This window comes from Montipora capricornis, chromosome 13 (genome assembly GCF_036669925.1).
Source record: "Montipora capricornis isolate CH-2021 chromosome 13, ASM3666992v2, whole genome shotgun sequence".
NCBI lineage: Eukaryota > Metazoa > Cnidaria > Anthozoa > Scleractinia > Acroporidae > Montipora > Montipora capricornis.
This window is the reverse complement of record NC_090895.1, coordinates 32,411,179-32,433,678: the sequence shown is the minus strand read 5'-3', so window position 1 is coordinate 32,433,678 and position 22,500 is coordinate 32,411,179. Positions and strand designations below refer to the sequence as shown.

General features: G+C 38.3%; 2 protein-coding genes across 2 annotated transcripts; both read left to right on the top strand.

The window, feature by feature from the left end:
- The first annotated feature begins 13 nt into the window (after positions 1-13).
- LOC138029328 (COP9 signalosome complex subunit 6-like) lies at positions 14-7,823 on the top strand. The gene is made up of 10 exons (XM_068877062.1): positions 14-210; positions 513-647; positions 873-961; positions 1,875-1,937; positions 5,025-5,072; positions 5,154-5,268; positions 6,138-6,230; positions 6,422-6,522; positions 6,949-7,017; positions 7,135-7,823. The coding sequence occupies exons 1-10, from the start codon at positions 36-38 to the stop codon at positions 7,201-7,203; spliced, it is 957 nt and encodes a 318-aa protein (XP_068733163.1). The 5' UTR covers positions 14-35; the 3' UTR covers positions 7,204-7,823.
- A 709-nt stretch (positions 7,824-8,532) lies between these two features.
- On the top strand, positions 8,533-19,759 carry LOC138029326 (integrator complex subunit 4-like). Its single transcript, XM_068877061.1, is given in 13 exon segments — positions 8,533-9,793; positions 11,012-11,079; positions 11,185-11,223; positions 12,067-12,255; positions 14,023-14,162; positions 14,406-14,595; positions 14,986-15,521; positions 16,053-16,351; positions 17,855-18,340; positions 18,343-18,650; positions 18,754-18,874; positions 19,222-19,397; positions 19,399-19,759. Coding segments are annotated over 13 exon segments (3,003 nt in total). The 5' UTR covers positions 8,533-9,384; the 3' UTR covers positions 19,441-19,759.
- The last annotated feature ends 2,741 nt before the right edge of the window (positions 19,760-22,500 follow it).

Sequence of the window (22,500 nt, the reverse complement as noted above, 5' to 3'; positions counted from 1 at the left end):
AATCGCCTGGTTACATAGCGAATGTGAAATCCAAGATGGCGTCTTCTATGGAAGTGCAGCCATCTTCCTCCACAGAAGTGCCTGATACTGTTCTGGCGAGTTCTGGCGCTAGTGGAAGTGTATCAGTGGCTCTTCATCCTCTAGTCATCATGAATATTTCTGAACATTACACTAGAATTAAGGCCCAGTACGGAGAACCCAATCCTCAAGGTAGGGTTTTTTAAAGGTTTACTTTAAAAAAATTAACTCTGACTTGATAACAATCTCAAACATTTAATCTGGTCTCTTGAGTCGTGAAGCATCAAATTGTAGTCAAACTTTGTAACCATAGTGAAAATGCCAATAAATTTGGCCCCAATACAACTTGCACATTTGTTCCATTTTTCTAAGTAAAGCTTAAAATAAAATATTTCAAAGACTTGATAAGAATTTTCATGACAATGTTACAGTTTTTTTCTTTAATTATTTTTCAAAAATCTGCTTTTCATTGTACTGATTTTTTGTCTTTTCAGTGATTGGCGCTCTTCTTGGCACTCAAGATGGTCGTAAAATAGAGATTTTTAATTCCTTTGAGCTGCAGTTTGATCGTTTTGATGATGGGCAAATTGTTATAAACATGGAGTATTACAAAACTAAAGAGGAGCAGTGTAAGTTTTGAAAGATCATTGTGCCAGTCAGGTTGGGTGAGTGGTCATTATCCGTAGCTCCCATCTTTGTGATCATGTCACCTTAGGTCCAGTTCTCATTACTTCTGCATTTAAATCAACTCCCAGCTCGTATGGGACTTTAAGTATTGTTGTATTTTATGTTGCAGCTTTGTGCAAAATCAGTCAAGCAAAATCAAACTAATGCCCTTTGCAATTTTCTAATAGTCCATCAGGTTTTCAAGAATCTTGATTTTCTTGGTTGGTACACTACTGGATCTTTACCAACTGAAAATGATATCAGAGTGCACAAACAGGTGAAGTGATTTGTTTCCTGTTGAGTAGAATAAAGTGGCATTTGTAACACAGTGTTATTCAGGACACTCAGTTGATTTGAATTATCTATTTCAGAAGAAAAAGCAGGGATGGGGGGTTGAGGGCACATTTTGGGAGGTGGTGGTGGTGGGGGTGTCCATGGGTCCTTCCAAAGGGTGATGCATCTGTTACTTGCTCTGTGGTGCTGTAGTCCTCTTTGTTTCCTTATTAAAGTTGGTTTTACTACAGTTAAGGTGATAGATACATCAATGTTTAAATGCAAGATGCTCAAGATTGGAGGTAGTGCAGCCCAGTGGTCAGGGTGGTTGCCTTAAGGTCTGGACATCTTGGGTTCAAGACCCATTTGATCCTGGTAGTCCTTGGCTCAACCCTGGGTAGAGAGGGGGGGTACCCCCAGAAAAATTGGGTGGGTTGTGTGACCTGCTTCCTGAAACCCTTACCCTATTTCAGACCAAAATTTTCCCCACCCAATTTCAAATTGGATACCCTATTTCAAGCCTATTTCAGCTGTTACATGGTTGGCGTAATAATATGAGAACTGGCTCTTGTTGACGGCCTTATCACCTAATGATGAAGAAGAAGCTTCTTCCATACTTTATTTCAGACCAAAATGGTCCAAATCGATACCCCATTTCAGACCAAAACAGCTAAAAAACCATAGTCTTTGGGGGCGCACATAGAGTTCAACTTCTCAGCTCCTCTTGTAGATAGCCAACTGGTCCTTCCCCTCTCACCTCCCCTGGCCAGTTGGGATTCTTAGCTCATTGACTTGTTGGGTCAGATGTGCTGTATTGTTGAGAGTTCGATTCAAAATCTGTTGCTTATTTCAAACACTGGTATTCCGTAAAGTGGTCCCAGTTTGTCTAATTTGTGGAGTATTACATTTTTCCACAGATGTGCGAGATTAATGAAAGCCCATTATTTCTGAAACTCAATCCACTTGCCAAGACAAATGATGTAAGTTGCTCTTTTTGGGTGCTCTTTTTAGATTACTTAACCCATTGACTCCCAGAGGTTCCCCATTGACGAATAAAATCATCTTGGCGTTAGACAGAGTAAAATACCAAGTCTGGCCCGTTTCAGCCGGTTTGGATGTCAATGGGTTAATATTATTGTCATCAGATGACTAAAGGGTAACTGAAGGAACTGCAAGTATTTGCATAAAAATGTAATAGTTAAATGTCATGGTTTAGTCCCAGAAGAAGCATTTTGGTACACAAGCATGCATCAAATAATTTCCCCAGCCTTTAGGCGAGGGAAATTATTTGATATTGGGCAAAACGCGAGTGAAATTATTCCCTAATTTCAAGAGTCTGTGACAGGAAAAACATGATCCTAGTCAGGGTTCTTGTTAAGAGCCGGTAACCGGTTATTTTTACCGGCTGTTCAAGTAAATGTTACCGGCTGTTTCACTGAAATATTTACCGAAATTATCCAAGGAATGTTCGTCTGTTCAAAGGTGAAATTACATTTCGTTTATGGGAAAATATTGCTTTCCCCCTCCAACCAATCCTGTGAAGATATCTGGCACATGTTATTGTTTCGAAAATATACCATTTGCAGACCTTCCAACTCTCACGCATTTTGCGTGAGACACACGCATTTGATATATTTCTCACGCCCACACGCGTAGACACCACTTTCTCACGCTAAGACTTTTACGCCTCCAGCGTCCGTCCTAAAAGCAGCTAAATCTGTTACTTATGAATACAACAAAGCACATAAGCGTAAGCTATAATGGTTAACATTGAAGTATAGGTTAATGCTGATAGCTAGTTGCGAGCTAGTCAGTGTTGTTGTTTTGTAAATACGAAAACCCAGAACTTTTACTTCTTAAATGGCAATATTAATCAAAGAAGTTACATAAATTATTGAATGCAGATGTCAAAAAAGTGTTACTTTTGAGATTTTATGGGACATTTTTGTACCTTTAGAATTTTGTAAATCTTTTCTGAAAATGCAGAAAATCACATTTCAGGGACTCAAATTTTCAAAATTTTTCCGGGGGGGGCATGCCTCCGGACCCCCCTAGGTGACTGCCAATGAAATAGCATAACCTACTTTCCTTTTGCTGAGTATTAAATTAATTTGGCAGCCGCTGGCATGTGACAGCGATCGATACGAACGTCAAGTTAAGACTTGAGCTTGCCAACCCATGCAGGGGCAGGTAACAAAGTTACCTGCTATTTTTGGTTTTTTACCTCCTGTGCAAAAACTTAGCAAGAACCCTGCTAGTTGTCCAAATGGATGACCAAGACAGTTGTGGAGGTCCAACTAAGAAAAAAGTCAACAATCTTTACTTTCCCTTTTTCTTTGGATAGGTAATAAATCATTCTTTCCATATTTTATAACGTAAGTGCAATAAAAAAAATAAATAGTTCTTCTTTTTGTGTGTTTTCGTCACGCAAAGTGCTGCCATTACATTCCATGCAAATCCTGCTGTACAGCATTATAGCAGGCACGTGATTCCGCACGTGCTTCCAAGTCATGTTTAAATGCTTTTCTTGTTCGAGCGTCCATGATGGCTTTGTCTCAGTCAACATTAGGAGCGAGGATGGCACAGTCGGTTAGTGCGCGGCCTTCGTGCAAGAGGTCCTGAGTTCGATTCCCAAATCCCGCATCCTTGTTTCAACTTCTTTCCTTTCCGTGTAGCTAAGTAGCTTTAAGTACCCATAAAACGGAGAACTGATGGAGAGGGGAAGTAAAATGAGTGCACCTCAGGTTTGTCAGTTGAATTACTGTTATGATTTATTGATGCTAAATATGGTTACTTTACTTTTTTACTTTACTTTAACTTTTTAAAGAGGTCAGCATCAAAAATGGCCGTAGAAGGAGCAAAAGAGGAAGAAGAAATTCTACTGTCACTTCCAGAACTGTCTGAATAAATACAATGACTAAAACAGATGTATCAAAAAATATGTTTATTCAATTTGTGGAGTTCTGTCAGTTTTAATTGTATGGGCTACATGTATGTACATTGTTTCAAAAACGATTTGAATAGTTTTTATATTACCTAGCTGTTTTGTTGTTGTTTTCATTTGGACAAGTAGTTTTGTGGTTCAGACAAGCAAAATGCAGATGTTTGTCCAAAGGGACAAGTTAATTGACGAGAAATTTTCTTGCCCTGACGAGTATTCCATTTGATTTGCTGGTAATATCATGGGTGACAAATTACGTTCATAAGACGCCATGTTAACACTGTAGGAAAAGTTGCTGTGGCAACATTGTAATTTCACATGTAAAATTATAAATTAATGCTGAAATTTTGTGCCAAAATTAAGAAGTAATTTATCACCCATGTTATTATGATGGAAATTTCATGATGAGCAGGGCTATCCCAGGGAGTGGTTTTACTTTTGTTCTGACTCTGGAACATAAGAAGAAAGTAGGAAAGAAGAGAATGAAAAAAAAAAAAACAAGAAAGATTTTAGTCCTACTCCTTCAAATTGTTTGTCCATGTTTTATTAGGGAGTTTGAAATCTACATGTGCAACACTGACCTAAAAAAAGTCCCACACTATCCTTAGTCTTCAGCAATTATTCCATTATGTTCACTTTGTAAAGTATGGGCACATTATCCTAAAACTAAATTGGTATGAGTGGTTTTAAGTAACGACATCAAAATCTCAAAGTCCACATTGTTACAAGTTTCGAAGAATACAGGCAAGGAATTTAATAAAATTCATGCTGCTCATGCAGCTCGTTTATTTCTTTTCTCCAAGCTAATAATATTATTGTTTTTGTGTCATTGCCATTGCTGTGCCTGTTGTCATTTCTCAAACTCACCATTGTTGTAATGTCTTGCAGCATGTTACAGTGTCAGTTGATTCACATTTCCTCCTAGGCGTGGGGCTTAATAATAATACATGTAGATTTTACTCTGTCTAACGCCAGACGATTTTACTGGTCAGGGGGCAGTCTATGGCAGTTCAGGTGTCGATGGGTTAAAACATTTTGAAATGGTCACTTAGTTTCTTGAAAGATTTGTTTTGAAGAGTCCTTCAAGTATACATTTACTTGATTTCACTGATTGCCTTTTTTTCAGTTACCAATCAGTTTATATGAATCTGTGATTGACATTGTGGATGGAGCAGTAAGTTTTTCCTGTGAATGAAATGCATACAATTCTATTCTATGATTCTGATGCCGGGTATCATAATATTAAACCTTTCAGACTCGAATGTTATTCGTTGAAACTCAGTACACTTTAGCAACAGAAGAAGCTGAACGTATTGGAGTGGATCATGTTGCCAGACTTTCTAACACTGGCACTGTTGATGCCTCTACAGGTTTGTACATACCTTAAATAATTTATTAGAGGTCACTGTAAATGAAAACAAATTCTTTAGATTTAGCTTTTGGAAATACCAGTTACACCATCTTTCTCCGTAGATACTCTTGACTTGCACTAAATAATAATAATAATAATAATAATAATAATAATAATAATAATAATGATAATGATAATAATAATAAAAATAATAAAGGTCTTTATTATATGGCTTGTGTTTGTAGCCGATATAACGCGTGCTCTGATTGGCTAATTGTGACTAAATTGTAGGGCATTATTCTCCGGTAATGCCCACAGGCCAATTATGGGCTTGCAAAAACAAAGCAAAAGGTAATTAAAAAGCCATATAATGAACTACTTACTAACTGAGCAAGCTCGAGCCGTACTGGCCAATATTCCCCAGTATGGCCCTCGCGCTTGGTTAGTAAGAAGTTATTATTTGAAGTCATTAAACAAACATTAAGACTTATAACTTATTATAAAATGAAGTTAAAACTGTATTAAACTACAAAATACCGGTACTAAATTAAGATTCATTTAAAAGTTGAAGAGGCATTTATTAACAAAGCATTTCTTAAATCTTTCCGTTTTGACACTTGGGATGTGGTATGGATGGAATCTACTGTGTAGAGCTCTGCTTTTAGAAGATCCTGCAGGGGGTGGGAGGGATTGTCCGCTATTATACTACTGTACAACCTTACATCCCTATCTTTGACAACCTGTTTGATTGATGAACTACATGTTAGATATACCCAAATCTCAATGCCCTTTTCTGTAGCCTGTCAATTTGACTAAAATACTTACTATAATACTTACTATACTTTTCATAAAATTATGGTTCTTTTTTATGTTGATTTCGCTGAACAGTATCAGAGCATCTCTTAGCCCAGTACAATGCAATCAAGATGCTCCATTCCAGAGTTAAGATGATTTTGGATTATGTGAAAGCTGTTAAGAATGGTATGATTCCTTCTTTATGAATATTTCTGTGCATCATTTTTTTTTGCATACAGGATTGCAACTACTAAATTGTACAAGCAGTTTTAATAATTAATTTTATAATTATCTGCCTCTTTTATTCCCTCATTGTTTTTTTATTTCAATGTTATTCAACTTATGGAGTATTGTGGTTTATTTGTTCTTTTATAAAGGAGAGATTCCTTGTAACCATGAGATAATGCGTGACGCCTTGAGTTTGATTCAACGACTTCCAGTTATGAAGACAGACTTATTTAAAGAAGACTTCTATAATGTAAGTTTGTGCCCAACCCATGTGGGTTGCACAAATGGTAATAATTTTTACATTAATTTTGTATTCTCGTCCCATTCCTGATATTCTGGAAAGTCTGCATCTACGGTGTGATGATAAGTATAATCAACTGCCCCTCCCCCCTTAACCCTCTCCCCATCCTTCCCTCCCCTGGTGAAAATAAGGAGGTAGAAAACTGTACTACTGTGCTCTAGTTGAGCTATGATGCAAGGGTCAAAATACATACAAACCCAGAAACGCAAGTCAACAACTTACTCCAAAGACTTCATAAAATTATCAATATTATCACCCAGTGTATTGACCAATTCCCCATTGTCAAAGTTTCCTCTAAAACTCTTTTGGAATCGCTAAAATGTGCACCGATATGCACGTATGACTGATTAGTATTGTTTTGTTTTTTTCCACTAGCAATGTAATGATGTTATGCTGATGTGTTATTTGTCCACAATAACAAAAGGTGCCAACAGCTTGAATGAGGTATGTTTTGCCAGTTAAGTTACCAGTACTTGTGCCTTAAACATAAGAAAACATTGTTGTGTAAAATTGAAAATCATTTTCTGACTTGTACTTTCGTTTTGTTTCTCTTTTATTCAGTTCATCAACAAGTTCAATGTGGTCTATGACAGAGGAATGGGAAGGCGAATGAGAGGAACACTTTTCTAGCATCCAAGCAGATTCCACAGCATTTCCTTTTCTCATATTTTCAATGGGATCAGATGAAATAGGGAGAGCCTTTTGGTGGTTTATTACTTGGATGTCTAGCTGTCCATTGAACTTGCAGACTGGAAAAAGCTTACATTATGGCAACGCTTTGCAAGTTTATGAGGACCTTTACCATTTGCTTTTATAAAAACCAGTAATGGCAACTAATTCTGTAAATAGATGTAAATAAACCTGCTCGTTTTCTGTCTTGGCAGAAATACTGCATTGAAGTTGTCCATATATTATGTAGTCAACACTGTATGGCAGACACTTTAAGGCAACCAAAAGGGTGCAAAGTATATGTAAACAACCAAAGAAATAAACAAACAAAACATTAATACAAATCTGAAAAGTAACAACCAACAAGCTTAATATGTGTTGCAGAACAACACGTCAGAAGCTGTTGCACCTACATTAGTGTATCTGTATCAGCATAACAGTCTTGTTTTTGGGAGATTTGGAATAGAAATTCAATGATTATGTTTCTTTCTTCACTATTGTTGTTCTTTACTTGAGAGTTTTGTCAGTCAGGTGCTACCATTGTGTAAAGCCCTTTTAGAAAATAAAAGCTTCCTCAGATTAATATTATGGAACATTGTGACCTTATGTTTTTATTGTAGAGGACTGCCCCACAGAAAATTATTCATTTGTCCAATATGTAAATTAACATTGTCGTGTTACATGTAACATTTAGAATTGTTCCTTATTGCTTTTTCTATTCTTTTTGCCTTATCCCAACCAAACTTCAAATGCTTTTGAAGTGCCTATGAAGTGAAAAATAATCAATGCCTATTTGAAAGGGTTTTCAAAATAGTGAGGAATGGCCTTTTTCGTTTCGAAGTATCTGTTTTCTTTTCAGAGATATTTGAGTTGTTAAAATTTAAACTGATGATGTTCTCAGTGGTTCCACTGGAAGATGGATCACAAAATCAAGAATATCTCTGAAATTGTAACAGCGATATTATTCAAACTTGGCATGAGTAATAACCCTTAAGAAACGTGCGAGACAGTGCAGAGTATGATGTAACCATGGCAACATATTTGGCTCTAGTCCCTTTTGGTTGTAAATGAATGTTCTCTCAAATCAAGCAAACAGACAGTCCTGCTCAAAACACACAATCATGGAGCCCACGTTGCCGAAGGTCTCCTAATCAACTCACTGAGAGCAGAGATTCCAACCCTGTCAACTGAAAAAATAAGAGGTCTTTAGGAGTGGCGGCAGTGGCAAGTCTCAAGGGGGTTCGGCAGGCTTGCTCCCTGAGGAAAAATCTTAAGATGTCTTTTCCTGCATTTTGAGATCACAGTCAATCACAGAAAATAGTGGAGTGGCAGCGAAAGCTAAGGCCTATTGGTCCCACAAAGTTACAAAGTCGAGGCAGTCCAGTGCATTACCACGCCCAAAATATTAATTACTGCTAGCTCATGCTACAGTCCCAAAGGGGTAAAAATGGCTGAGAAGCCACAGAAAAACGGCAAAGAACCGAGCTGAAAAGACTGGTTAAACAAAGAACACATTATCTTTCTTAGAATAGGAAGAGTTTTTTCAAAAACTGGGAGGCTGAAAATATTCTCTTAAAACAGTAGGTTTCCAGCCAAAATGGGAGGGTTGGAATCTCTGTCAGAGTGTGAGTGATTTTTGGTTAAAAGACAGAAAGTGCCTAACATTTGTACATTACTGGTGCCAAGTTTGAAGAGAACTGCTTTAATTTATATTTTGTGATTTGTTTTCCTTTAGAACCACTGATGATGTCATCAGTTTTTACAAAAAAAACTTCAATATCTCCAGAACATTAGTAGATATTTCAAACATTAAAACACTGTGTTTTGTTCAAATAAGCTTTCATTATTTTTCATTTCATAGGCACTTTAACTGTTTCAACCTGCTTGAAAAAATTGATCAAGCAAACAAATCAAAATATGAACGAGGATAATAACAAAAAAAACCCGAATTTATGTTTGCGTGAAATGGGAAATTACGTTGCGTGAACCATTCGTTACAAAGAAATCGTTACCAGGTCCCCTCGTCAACACGAAATGGTGGCATCCTGGCAGCCATTATTAGGCTGCTTTTCGGAGACACAGTAGTTTTCCCTCACATTTTCACTTTTTCGTTGATCATTGACCACGTACCTTTCAAAAGGTATGAAGAGGCCTAACCCAGATTGTTCCACGACAGTTGTAGAGGAAATATCAGATGAGACCCTAGATTTTGGCAGCCAAAGTCAACCTGTCTTGAAACTCAAACGAGTTCGTCAGACTGTTGACGCTTCGAAAAGACTTGCCTTTGAACTTTCTCAGTATTCTACACAGCAGGAAATCCTTCAGACGCTGGTTGATCTTGAGAGAGAGCTCCCTTTAGAGTCATCGGAAGTTTCTGAATTCGTAATCAGAACGCTGTGGGATAGGTTTTACGAGACTTCGGATACTGTCATTAAAATCAAAGTAATTTCCTTACTTGCAAGTGTTGGAAGTCAGCCCGGGGTAAATTTTCACTCCGTAATTGAAGACTTGATTCAACTATTAAATGCAGATGACGAGAATAGGAAGATAGGTAAGATATCCAACTGTACTTCATTGGTGGTATTAGCTCCGTGGACGTGTTAAGGACGGTGCCTATTAATTCAAAGGTGTTTTGCGCGGTTACTGAATATGCGGGAAAAGCAGATCTTAACAAATGTTATTGAAATCCAAAAAGGAAATTGGGGTTAACCACGCATTTTCAAAGATAATGAATCAACAATATTTGTAAAGAGTTTTAAATTATAAAGCAACATAATTTGGCGTTCTTTTCAAAAGTAAAGCTTAATTATCTCTGAGAAATGCGTGGATACCCCAATTTTCTTTTTGGATAGCAAGGGCACTTGCTAAGTTCTGGTTTCCCGGGCATAGTTTTAAATGGCGCAAAAGTTTTCCTGTCTTAATAAGCACCACCCTTAGGAAACCCATGTCTTTCGATATGCACAGGACATATGCGCAATAACAATAGTAGGCACCGTCCTTAAGTATTTCCAGGCAATGGGCCCCAGGGTGTGATGTTCAGTACTTGTCAGATGGACCATGGCCCATCTCTTGCGGGTGTCCTATAGCTCAGTAGCAGAGCATCCGAACTAGCAATTGGAGGGTCATAGGTTCAACTCCTGTTTGTTTGTTTGTTATTTATTCATTAACAACTGCGTTGCTATGTGGAAGTTGGGTGCCTGAAACATCCTGGAGCTTCCACTATTGGTTGCCAGCTCCAAGATAGAGACTGCACTGATGGCTGGCAAAACCTGACAACCTAGCCACAAGCCTCTATGCCCCTGAGAAGACAGGCACCCGTCACACTTATAAACAGTGGAAAGTTAAAGGGGGGAAGAGAGGGGAAAAAACCATGAAAACACTCTGCACAAAATGCTCCTTCCTGCCCCACCGATACATATAGATAAGTTCTACAACCCCAAGCACGAGGAATCCAACTTGTGCTCAAATATAACATGACCACTGACAATGATTGACCGCAGTCACTCCCAATTGTTAACTCAATTAAATTGTCATTTAACTTCACTTTGAGCAGGTCGAAGTTTTGGCAGCTATTTTGTAAAGAATAGTTTGATTGAAACAATTTTGACCAATAGCAGGTAGATTGGGACCATGCTTGAACAGGAATACAATGCATAATATAGTTGCCCAGACTTTGATACATCATGACAAGCAAATTTTCAAACCCGTCCAATGCTTTTTCTAATGTTAAATTATGATAATGAAGAAAGCTTGATTTTGTTTCATTTAGGATCTCACAAAGTGCGTGCACAGATTTTTCACACTCTGCTTCATCTTGGCAAGCTCTACAAAGAAGAGGTAAGTTGTTTGGATAAGCAATGTTTTGCTTTATTATTACTTTTCAAGATCAAAATGCAGTCAGTCAGTAAGGAAGTGGAAGAAAATAAATATTATTTCTTTCAGGGAAAGATTGTGCGCCATATTGAGAAGACTGCATTGCAGGTGAGTATATAAAAACATGATGTACTTCATTCCTTTTAAAGGGGCTATGTTGCATTATGTTAGGGTGTTTCTGGGAAATTTTTAGTAATCACAGGTTTAAAACTCAAAGGTGGTTATCAAACTTATGTGGAATTCCTTTACTGATAAAATTATCGTTACATCACAAACAAGATATTTCTGAACAAAAAGGACCTTTAAATACAGGCAATTTGGCATAAACTTGAAAAATATCAAGCCAACTTGTTTTGAGGACTACCCAAATCCCGTCGATTCCAATCTTGTCCATTTGTGCCCATCCATTCTTCTTTCTTTTTGCTGTATTTGTTTTATGTTGTTCAACAGTTTTAAGTGGTTATTGCAATGTTTTATTCTACACTTTGTGGGCATTTTGGGTGACAGTCGTGAAATTACATCATTTCATGTGACGTAGCTCCTTTAAGCAGTTGTATCAGTTTTTACAGGAGTGCCCTCTCACCTTTCAAGGATCAAAGACAGTTTTTTTAATTTGAGAATCGTCATTAAACCAATCTCAACCTAACCTTCGATTCGCTCTGACGAAGGGCTAACGCTCGAAACGTCAGCTTTTAGAATCTCTGTACGGTGGCCAATTTACATTATCAACTCCGTTGATAAAACCAAATTTTTGTATACTACTTCCCCACCGACGCAGCACCACAGTTTCTTTAGAAACTACCCCTTCAACCTAAAATTGGCCTATTCCTTGCTGACTTGCACATTTTTGTTTTCAGTTTGTAAAGTGAGTTTCTTACTAAGGTTATGAGCAAATCGCAAACAAACTGTGAGAATTTTAGTGTAGCAAGCCTTGTTTTATTTTGTCATCAGCATCTTAAAGATTCACACACTCTAGTTCGATGTCAGTGTCTATTACTGATTGGTCACCTTACTCAAGGATCCATACAGTCACCACCAACTTGGACAGAACTTTACTCAGAGGGAGGGGTACAAAGGTTGCTTGCCAGCTATTCAAAGGATAGTGATCCACGTGTCAGGACAAGTGCTTTGCAAGCACTGGTATGTGCATAATTTCAGCAAGATCCTTGAGGGCAAAACAAATTTCTGCTGGGTTAACCCATTTGACTCCCAGGGGTTTCCCATTGACTAGCCTACATGTAGCCGTACCCTCGTCTGGCCAGTTTAGGCCGGTTTGGGCATCAAAGTGTTAATTAACATGCAGAAATTTCTGTGCTTTATTAATCAGTAGAAAGGAGATCATGCCCAACTGCCACCTGGTGTGTACTAGGAATTTCCAAGTGAAAGTAGCTCACATGAAGGTAGAATCTTTGCCAGGATCTCTTCTTGGATCTCAGCTACATGCAAACTGAATACAGGACGCATATGCCACCAATGTGATCCATGTTCTAGGTCTTCCCTTCACCATGTTAAGAGACCCTTGCATGTTTTCTATGAAGGATAAATTTTTATCAAAGAGTGGACAAGGTATCAGGTCTAACATGGTTTCTTAGACTAAGTGAGTTTGTTTGCAAACAGAATGCATTATAATACTTTTCTGGCCAAGGCCATCCAAAATGTCTAGCCTAGGTGATCGCTTACGGGAGGTGGTCGCTTACAAGAGCCTGAACATGATATCGAGTCCAAATTTTGCCTCATTTGCATATGCCTTTTGATAACAACTTATGTGCCAATGCCCATGTAAACCCATGTAATAACTTTTAGTAGTCACAAAAATATTCTTTCCCACATGAATACATTTAAAATTTTTTTACGGAGACACAAGACATCAATACCTTGGCTGAAATCAAAAATCAAAAACCTAGGATATGACTTGGACTGAAAAGCGAGTGTGCTGACCACGTGGAATACTGTATTTCGATTTTCATACCGTAATTCTGTTAAAATGTTGTTCTTTAGAGAACAGTCATAATCAACAAATCAGTTCTAATTTTCTGTAGTTATGAGACATTTAAGGTCTTTTTACAGTCAAACCAAGTGAAGCGTACCCCTCAAGATTGCATTAATGAACTGATTATTTGAAACTTGAACCCGCTAGTCGTTTCAAGAATGCAATAATGAATTGATTATTCGAATATTGAACTCGCTCGTTCGATCCAAGAATACGGCTAACGGGTTCCGTTTCCGAAAAATCGATTCAGCATTGCATTCTAGAAAAGACTAGTAGGTTTGAAACCTACCAGTCGCAACAGTGAATTGATTTTTCGAAAACGGAAGCCGTTAGCGAATTTAGCCGTATTCTTGGATCGAGCGAGCGAGTTCAATATTCGAATAATCAATTCATTATTGCATTCTTGAAAAGACTAGCGGGTTCAAGTTTCAAATAATCACTTCATTAATGCAATCTTAAGGGGTACGCTTCACTTGGTTTGACTGTAAGACTGACAGAATACAGCATATGTGCATATTTTCTTCAAAATTTTAATTGTTTTATTTACGTAAAAGTCCATTTCCAGAACAATCTGGTCCTTCACATTAAAAAAATTCCCTCTCTTGTACTACCCAAGAATCATTGATAATCTTACAACACGTTATTATCCAATTCCACCCTATTACCTGTCAATTGGTCGCTTACGGGAGGTTAAAAACAATAGAAAATTTCAAACTACATGTATTAGCTCTAAGAGTGGTCACAGCCACTTACGAGAGGTGGTCGCTTGCAAGAGGTTCGACAAATAGTGATTTTTATCAGAAACATTTGGTATTTTGGAAACGTGGTCATTGAGGAAAGGTGGTTGCTAACAAGAGTTGGTCGCAACCGGAGGTTTGACTGTATTATTACTATTTCTTTTTATTTTGCACGTGCAGCTTACACTTCATGAGAGAGGTCAGATGCTGGACATGGCAGTATATGAACAGGCATCCCAGGCTTTAGATGACGACTTTGAAGATGTTCGATTAGTGGCCATCAGGTTGATTTGGGTGTTTAGCCTTGGAGACCCTGAGAGGTTGGTCGGGCGGGCTGTGAATCATGATCAGTCTCTTATTTCTCACGAAATTACTTAAACTTATAAGAGCACAAAAAAATTGTTAACTTTTTTATTAATTTTGTTCACAGATGCCATTATTGCTATGCAACTATGTTTTGTTAATTATTGATAGTCAGTTTGTTTTCAATTGAGGTATAAGCTTTAACCTGAGCAGGAATACAATGTATTAACATTTTTTGAATTATTTTGGTTTCCTGGCAGAATTGTTAAATTACCATCATCTGACGATGCTCGTCTGGTTGATGATGCCTTTATCAAAATCTGTCACATGGTGAATGACTTGTCCATGAATGTGCGACGGGAGGCTTCCCAGCTATTGGGCTCACTTCATCTTGTTAGTCCAAAGTTTCTAGAGCAGACGTTGGATAAGAAGCTTATGTCTCACCTTAAGGCAAGTGAAAGTATTCTTTGTTTAACTTATGGTAATCATTGTTGCTTTTAACCTGTGAGCAAGCCCAATTTAATAATTGCTGCTCGCTGATTTCCTTTCCCCTTTTTCCCACGTATCCTTCCCTCGTGAGAAACAAAAATAGGGCTTTCTCCTTTCCATACATTAGTTAACAGTCAAGACATTAAATTTTTCTTTATGTGCATCTAGGAGCTAGAAGTGAAATTCAGATGCTAGGTGATTATTTATATCTCTTAGCAATACCAGAAAACACCTCTGCAACAGTAATCTGCAGGTGAAAGGCCCAACTTGGCTTCAACATTAAAAATATTTTTTTAAAGTAAAAAAAGCACTAGTCATTTCCAAACCCCTTATCTTCCCGGGTGTTTTTAGAGGAGAAAAACTGAACATGAAAAGCGGAAGGAAATTCATGCAGCAGGTGGGACTGGCGAAGGATGGAGCACTGGAAGAACGTGGGGTGATAAAGCCCCTGAAGCGGAGTTGGACCCTGAGGATGTCAGCCTCATGAGCAGCGGAGCATGTGGCGCATTTGTTCATGGTCTGGAGGATGAATTCTTAGAGGTGCGCACTGCTGCTGTGAACTCTCTCTGTGAACTAGCCTATCAGCATGCCCCCTTTGCCATTCTGTCATTGGATTTTTTGGCAGACATGATGAATGATGAAATTGAAAGTGTGCGAGTAAATGCTATAAACAGTCTACGAAAAATCAGCCAACATATTCAGCTACGAGAAGATCAGTTGGAGACACTGTTAGGCGTGTTGGAAGATTTCTCTGGTGACACCAGGGAGGCTGTGCGCAAGTTGCTGTGTCATTGTGTATTGTCTACGAGGGCAAGTCTTCATGCTGCCATCCATGCACTGTTGGGAAACTTGAATAAATATCCACAAGATAAAGCATCGATATGGAGGTACATTCACATCTGAGAACTGGGTATCAATTTAAAAGGCACTAAAATCTTCTTTGTTCATTTTATTTATTCACCAGTTTCAGCACTTGGACTCTTTCAATTTAACTGTAATGGTCAGTAGTTTTTCACTGTTTCATTGAACAATGGCCTGTTTGGAAGCTTTTTTTCAAGTCAAACTCATGCCAGAAATTAACCTCCCACAAATACACACACAGAATCTATGGTTTATAGTCCTTAAGCAAAAAGACTTGCTTTTTGGAGGTGAAAGTACAAAGGAAGCACTTCCCCCTCAGTTATATAATGCTAAGACCCTGAGTTTATGCAACACAACCAAAAATGAACTGGTGAGAACCTCTCGTTAAAAAGATTGAAATACACTTTTAAAGTGCCCCTGCCTCGACATATACATTTTAGCATTTGACATTAAAAGATTGCTGTATCCAAGCATGAACAATAACAATTATTATTATTATTATTAAGTCACATGATTTGGTTGCCTATTATATTTTTGGTTTTTCCATTCATTCTCAGATGTGCCAAGTTTCTTGGTGAGAAGCACCAGCATCTCGCATCATCTCTTGTACCAGAGCTGCTATCTACACATCCGTTTTTTGCCACCCCTGAGCCATCCATTGATGACCCTGCCTACGTAGCCATTTTGATACTGGTTTTCAATGCCACGGCAAAGAGTCCTACAATGCTAGCTATGTTTCCTGATCACACCACACGGCACTATGGATATTTAAGAGACAGCCAGTCACAACTTGTGCCCCATCTAGAAATAGGGCAAGGTGATATCAGTATGGATTGCAAAATGTCTGAAGTCAAAGGTGAAGTCAATGATTTGTTTAACCCTTTAATGCCCAATAGTGACTTATAGATTTTACTCTGTCTAACGCCAGACGATTTTACTCGTCAAAGGGAGACCCTTGGGCACTAAATGGTAAAAACAATTTCTCCTTTAACCCTTTAATGCCCAATAGTGACTTATAGATTTTACTCTGTCTGACGCCAGACGATTTTACTCGTCAAAGGGAGACCCCTTGGGCACTAAAGGGTCAAGCCATTCGTCGCTAAAGAGGCCCTTGTTGCTGATTAAAATCATCTGGCAATCTAGAAGGCCAAGTGTCAAACTTCACATGAGACGAACTAAACAGAACAAGTTAAGTTCATGATAAGTCTGACGTTTGACTGAATTAATTTCAACAAACTGCTTCTGGATCGACCAAAACGTTTGATCTGTCTGCCTCAGACAGATAGAACATGTGAAGATTGAGTCCGGGACAAAAATCAGACTTGTCATGAGTCGAACTTAACTCCCAATTCAAAAATTTTTATGAAAATTTATATTTTCACTTTTGCATTTGGTTCATTGTCAAGTTTGAATTTTGACCCATATTAATTAATTTGGATTGACCCAAACTACCATTTAGTTTGTCTCATAAGAAGTTCTAAGTTTGGCCTGGCCCAAGTCTACAATCGGCGTCAAAATTGTTGAGACTCTCTTATCCTTCAGAGTCTATTTCAAGCTCCGTGCGCAAATGGCCCCCTCCCCCGCACCCCCGGGACAATGTTGTGTTGTTCTGATTTCTACAAGCCTTGTCGACAGCGGTACAACATTGATTAGGGTGGGGGAGGAAGGGGTATCCCGGAAACGTACTTTTTGGACAAGTTTTCTTTGCAAAAAATGAATGTGGCGTTGCCAGTGTGCTCTGTTGGCAACTGTCTCAACTAATTTTGTCGCCGATTGTAGCTTCCAGGATTGAAAGGGTTAAAGATCAGTTTATTTCATTTGTTTTGACGTCTATGCTGTGAGTTAGACCTAACACAAAATGAGAATATAGGAGTAAAGCATTTTTAATATTTTCACTCATTACCATTTAACATACTTCTTGTAATTTGCAAAAATAATGACGATGATCATCTTCCGCCTGCGTAAAAATAACCATGCTTCCACAACCAATTTAAAACCACAGTTATGACAGTTTCTTTCTTCTTCCATCCCTCTTCTTTTTTGCACTCTCTCAATTCTTACAAGGTCCTAATAATTTTTTCTGCAAGTGCTTGCTTCGCTGCCTGCTAAACAGCAGCTTTTTTTTTTTTTTTTTGAACAGCAGCAGCAATTTTCCATGTTTTTATTTTGAACCATTTTTAATATATTTTATATTATATTATATTTTTTAATGTTTGTGCAACATGATCAACATTGCCATCATTTAATAAGCTATAATTTTGATGAACACAGTGTAATGTTTCATCCACACATTAAGTGGTCTTTGCCTTCTAAGTCCATTGAGCATTATTGAAAATTTGACCTTTGTTTCTTTTTTAAGGATCTCAAACTGCAAGGAATTTTTTTGAGAGCATTCAGGTGCGGGTTCAAACAGCCATGACTGTTAAATCAAAGAATCCAAAAAAAGCACTTAAAGGTCTTCAAACAGCCATTCAAGATTTGTGTCATGTGAAGAGTATTGATTCCTCCCTTTCTGCTGATGCAAAGTGCCTCTCTCTCTACCTGCAGTGTCAGCAAATGATTCTTCAAGCTCAAAATGATAAGATGTGGAACATACCTGCTGCTCTCTGCACCAACCAAGGATCTAGCTTTACATCATTGGTTGAAAGTGTTCTCTCAACATCATATCGCATTGAAAATACTTTCTTAGGTTTGACTCCTCAACAGATCTTTCTCCTTCGTCAGTTGCGGCTCATCATACATGCACTACAGATCCTTGTCACGCAACGCTACAACAGCACACGTGACAGGGGACTGAACTCCATGCTTCAAGTGTGGGAATCATTTTTAATGAGGATCAAAGCTTTTTAAACTTTATTAACATGGAGAACATTACTACAGATGCTTTTTGTGCAGCCATTGTCTCCTTTCCCAGTTTTTTTGAGTCAAATATCACCAATCCTTCAGGGGTGATGGATTATATTCACTCACTCATGCTTTCACACCAAGTTGAATCACTTCAGTTGACTTCCAGTTTGTACCAAGCTTCTGCTGTGTTAAATGAACCTCGCAGTGGTTCTGACAATCCCCTCTGTTTCTCTGCTGGCCTGACATTAGGCATCAAGGTTGAAGCAATGCTGGAAAATGTACCAGATGCAACGAAGGTCAGAGTTCAGGTGTGTTGTTGTTATACACTGTTTTGTGAATTTTCTATAGATCATGTCAGTTTTTGTTCAAATGTAGAGCTGATCAACGTTGGCTCCTTTTGACATTTGACAGGTTGTGTTTCCTGATCTAAGTTGTCAGTGGTTCATTCCGAAGCCAGATGACCTTCAACTGATATTGCCAGAAAAGCAGCGACTCTCTATGACTGTCATTTTATCCCATTCTGGGTGGTCTGGTGAGTATCTAAATTAATTATCCTTCTTTCCTTTTTAACCTCAGCCCTGGCCAAGAACCCAAGGAGAAGATACCAAAACATTTTTAGCAAGATGAGCTATCCCCAGTTATTTAATTTTTTGGAATTAGTGGAAATTATCTTGTCAAAAATGGACAATTGTGGACCTTTTTTTACCTTCATGCTAAAAAGTACACCATTGGTTGTTAGTTTCCATAAAGACAAAAAGTTTTTTGCTTTAGTTTAAATAGAAGAGGCCAATATATACATGTAATTTTGATTGTCTTTTGCTGATTTTTCACTGTCCAGACTTCAAACCTGCAGTATTTACAATTATTATTTTTCTGTAGAATCAGCACTCGTTGAGGTGTCATTGGTTCTCAAATACACGCCTGATGTTGATGAAGACAGTGTATTGAGCCTTGGGTCATATGCTGCATCTAGTAGCACAGACACCGAACCTGAAGGCCTAAAGAAAACCAAGAGGAGCATGGATAGTCTGACCAATGGCATGATAACCCTCTGTTTCGCCTGTTCAAGTTTGCATTTTGCCCAAACCCATGCGGTGATATCTCTGGGGGTAGGGGTGTTCTCGTCCAGCGAAAGGAGATCATTGGTTGTGGTACCTTAGGGTGTTGCACTTGTCTTTTGGCAAAGAAATGTGGCCACTTACATGTATGCTATGCAGTCTGTTACCAAGGACATCACACTTATTGCTGCAAAAGGAAATCATTACTTGTCTGACTTAAGGGTGCTTCAGCGACTGAATTGCTAAAAAGGGCACAGCTTGATGAGGTCGGACCAAACAAGCCCTGCTACCAGCCAGGCACAACCCATGCATGACCCTGGAGGAAAGCACCACATCCACATGGAATAAGTTGGGAGTCGATTTTGATTGTGGGGATTAAGGGTGCAAGGAAAAGGGGGCCAGTTACACTTCACAGTCAACCAAGCAGGGGTGTTGAACACAAATTTACAAAATGATGTGGAAGATGTGTGCCATGTTCCTACTAAAATAAATAAAACATACAGTAGTTCACCTAACAGAAGACTTTAATTCACATTTCTTTCTACTTCATCAAGTGGTTTAAAGAACTTTGTGTCCTCAGAAGATTGCTTCCTTGAAGCCATTTTACATAGGATTTCAATGCATGAAATCCTTTACAAGCTTAAAGCTAGGTTGCAATCTAATCCTCTCCCAGATGTTTCACCCCAAAATGATATAACCATGGCTGTTCACAAAATGCTCTGTGTGCAAGCAGCAAACAAAAGGTCACTGGATTTCTCAAATTTCACACTAACGTCTTGTCTTTTGTTTTGGAGTGAAGTAGATCGTCTGATGTATCCTCACTTTTTTCTTGAGAACAATACTTAATGTTATCTCCAAGAATGACTCCACACATACACATGTCGCTTGAGTGGACTGATGCACATATAAGCAAAGGACTGATCGTGTGGTACAAGTGACGGGTACACTTGAGAACAATCATCATTCTGAAAGAAGCCAAGAAACAGCTAGTCAGAGTTGCATTTTAATGCCACTCTACTTTGCCGAATTATTTCGATGGTTTTTCACGATTTTTTTATAATTACACCTGCTTTGAAACAATTTCATGGATATCATTACATTGCCCAAATACAGACTTTTTAATTAATCTCTTCAAATCAAAGCCTCCAAAAGCAGTTTATAACTGACAAAACTGTGAGATTTGCATATCCAGAGTCTAAGTGAAGTTGAGCATGTGGCTTTTCGTTTATTTATTAAAATTGATAACTAATTGAGGTTGTCACCAACCTTTACCAGTTCTAAGTACTCACCTGTAAAGAGGTTCATTTGACTATGACCAGTAGCTTTTTTTACCTGAGCAGACACTCTAATAAATGATCCAACTTGTAACTTCGTGGTTGTGGTCATCTTTGTGAACACTGGAACCAAAATATACCCAAAAACAAGAGTGTCGATTACAACGGCAGAATTAACAAATAATATTCCGCAAGAGGAAGCATTGGATAGGAAATGATGGGTAGCCAACAAGGCGCATAGCACTGAGTTGGCTATAACCATCTCAATCCAGCAAAAGGGTTTGTGCAGTGTAATAAATTGTTTTGTATTAAGAATGTCCAAGAGAAAATTTTAGGAAGTTTCGTTCTCCTGGAAATCACCCACAAATTATGAATAAATCTTCCCTACTTTACACTGTAATTTATAAAAAACAAACTGCTATGCATACAGTTACTGATATTTGTAGAGCATGGTATATAGCTCAGATACCATAGATGGCTAAGCCAATCAAAGATTCTGGAAATTGCATTCATCCCTAATGATTCAGATTTTAATATAAGGCAACAGTGATCACTCACACATAGCCTTGGATGGATGTAAAGTGCATTTAGTGTTGGATTATATTCAAAATAGTCTATACCCTTACTAGCTTTTATCGTGGTCCTCCTGTAAACAGCTTATATTGTCAGGAGAAGTTCTAAGGAATATCTGCCAGTTGTCATAAAGTGGTTATTTCATGTCATCTGGCTCATCCTACCGTTATAAGTTCTTTGTAAAGTGTTCTTGGTTCGTTTCAAGGTACGGACTTACGTCATCTTCATAACGGACAATAAAAAACAGACACACCGGTAATTGTAGCGTCATTGTGTCACTATGATCCATGCATTTAGGTAGCACTTTACAACAACACAGTTTAAGTACTATCTGGAAGTCATACGTTGTTTGAGTAAACTAAGGATTGCACAGCTTCATGTTGCCCATTTACATAATTATTTATTATGTAATTTTATTGTTGAGAGAACGGCACCAAGTTAATCCCTGAAATCCATTGAACAGAAATTAATTGTACACATACTTGGCAAACGTGTCCGCTAGACATAGGTGCTTGAAAATCAAAGGAAAATAAATTCATTTCGATCTGCATCACTAAAAAATTGGGTACGTTTTCTGCTTGTTCCTCAAGAAGTAAAGCCTATAATACCATGAAAACAGACCAAAAATTGCTTGCTACACAATGAATCTCTTTCTCTAACCCACGGACCTCTCAACTGCCCGAGGACACCCAGTTGACAAGTAAAATTGTGTGGCAGTAGACACAGTAAAATATGGTGGTCTCACCAAGGAGGTCAATGGTGTTAACCCTTTGAAGCCCATACTGGCCTCAAACCGGCCAGACGTAATATTTTACTATGTCGAACGCCAGATGATTTTGACTCGTCAATGGGGAACCCTGGGAGTCAATGGGTTATTAATCACTCACTGAAAAACGTTGTTCCCATTAATCCTTGATGCCCAAACTGGCCTAAACCAGCTAGACTTGATGTTTTACTCTATCTAATGCCAGAGTATTTTACTCTTTCTAATGCCAGAAGATTCTACTCGTCCATGGGGAACCCTGGGAGTCAAGGGGTTATTATAACTCCCTGAAAACTATGTTCCCATTAATACTTTGATGCCCAAAACTGGCCTTAACCAGCCAGACTTAGTGTTTCACTCTATATAATGCCAGAGTATTTTACTCTTTCTAAAGCCAGATCGATTGTACTTCGTCATAGGGGAACCCCTGGGAGTTCATGGGTTGTTAATAACTCACTGAAAAACTATGTTCCCATTAATCCTTGATGCC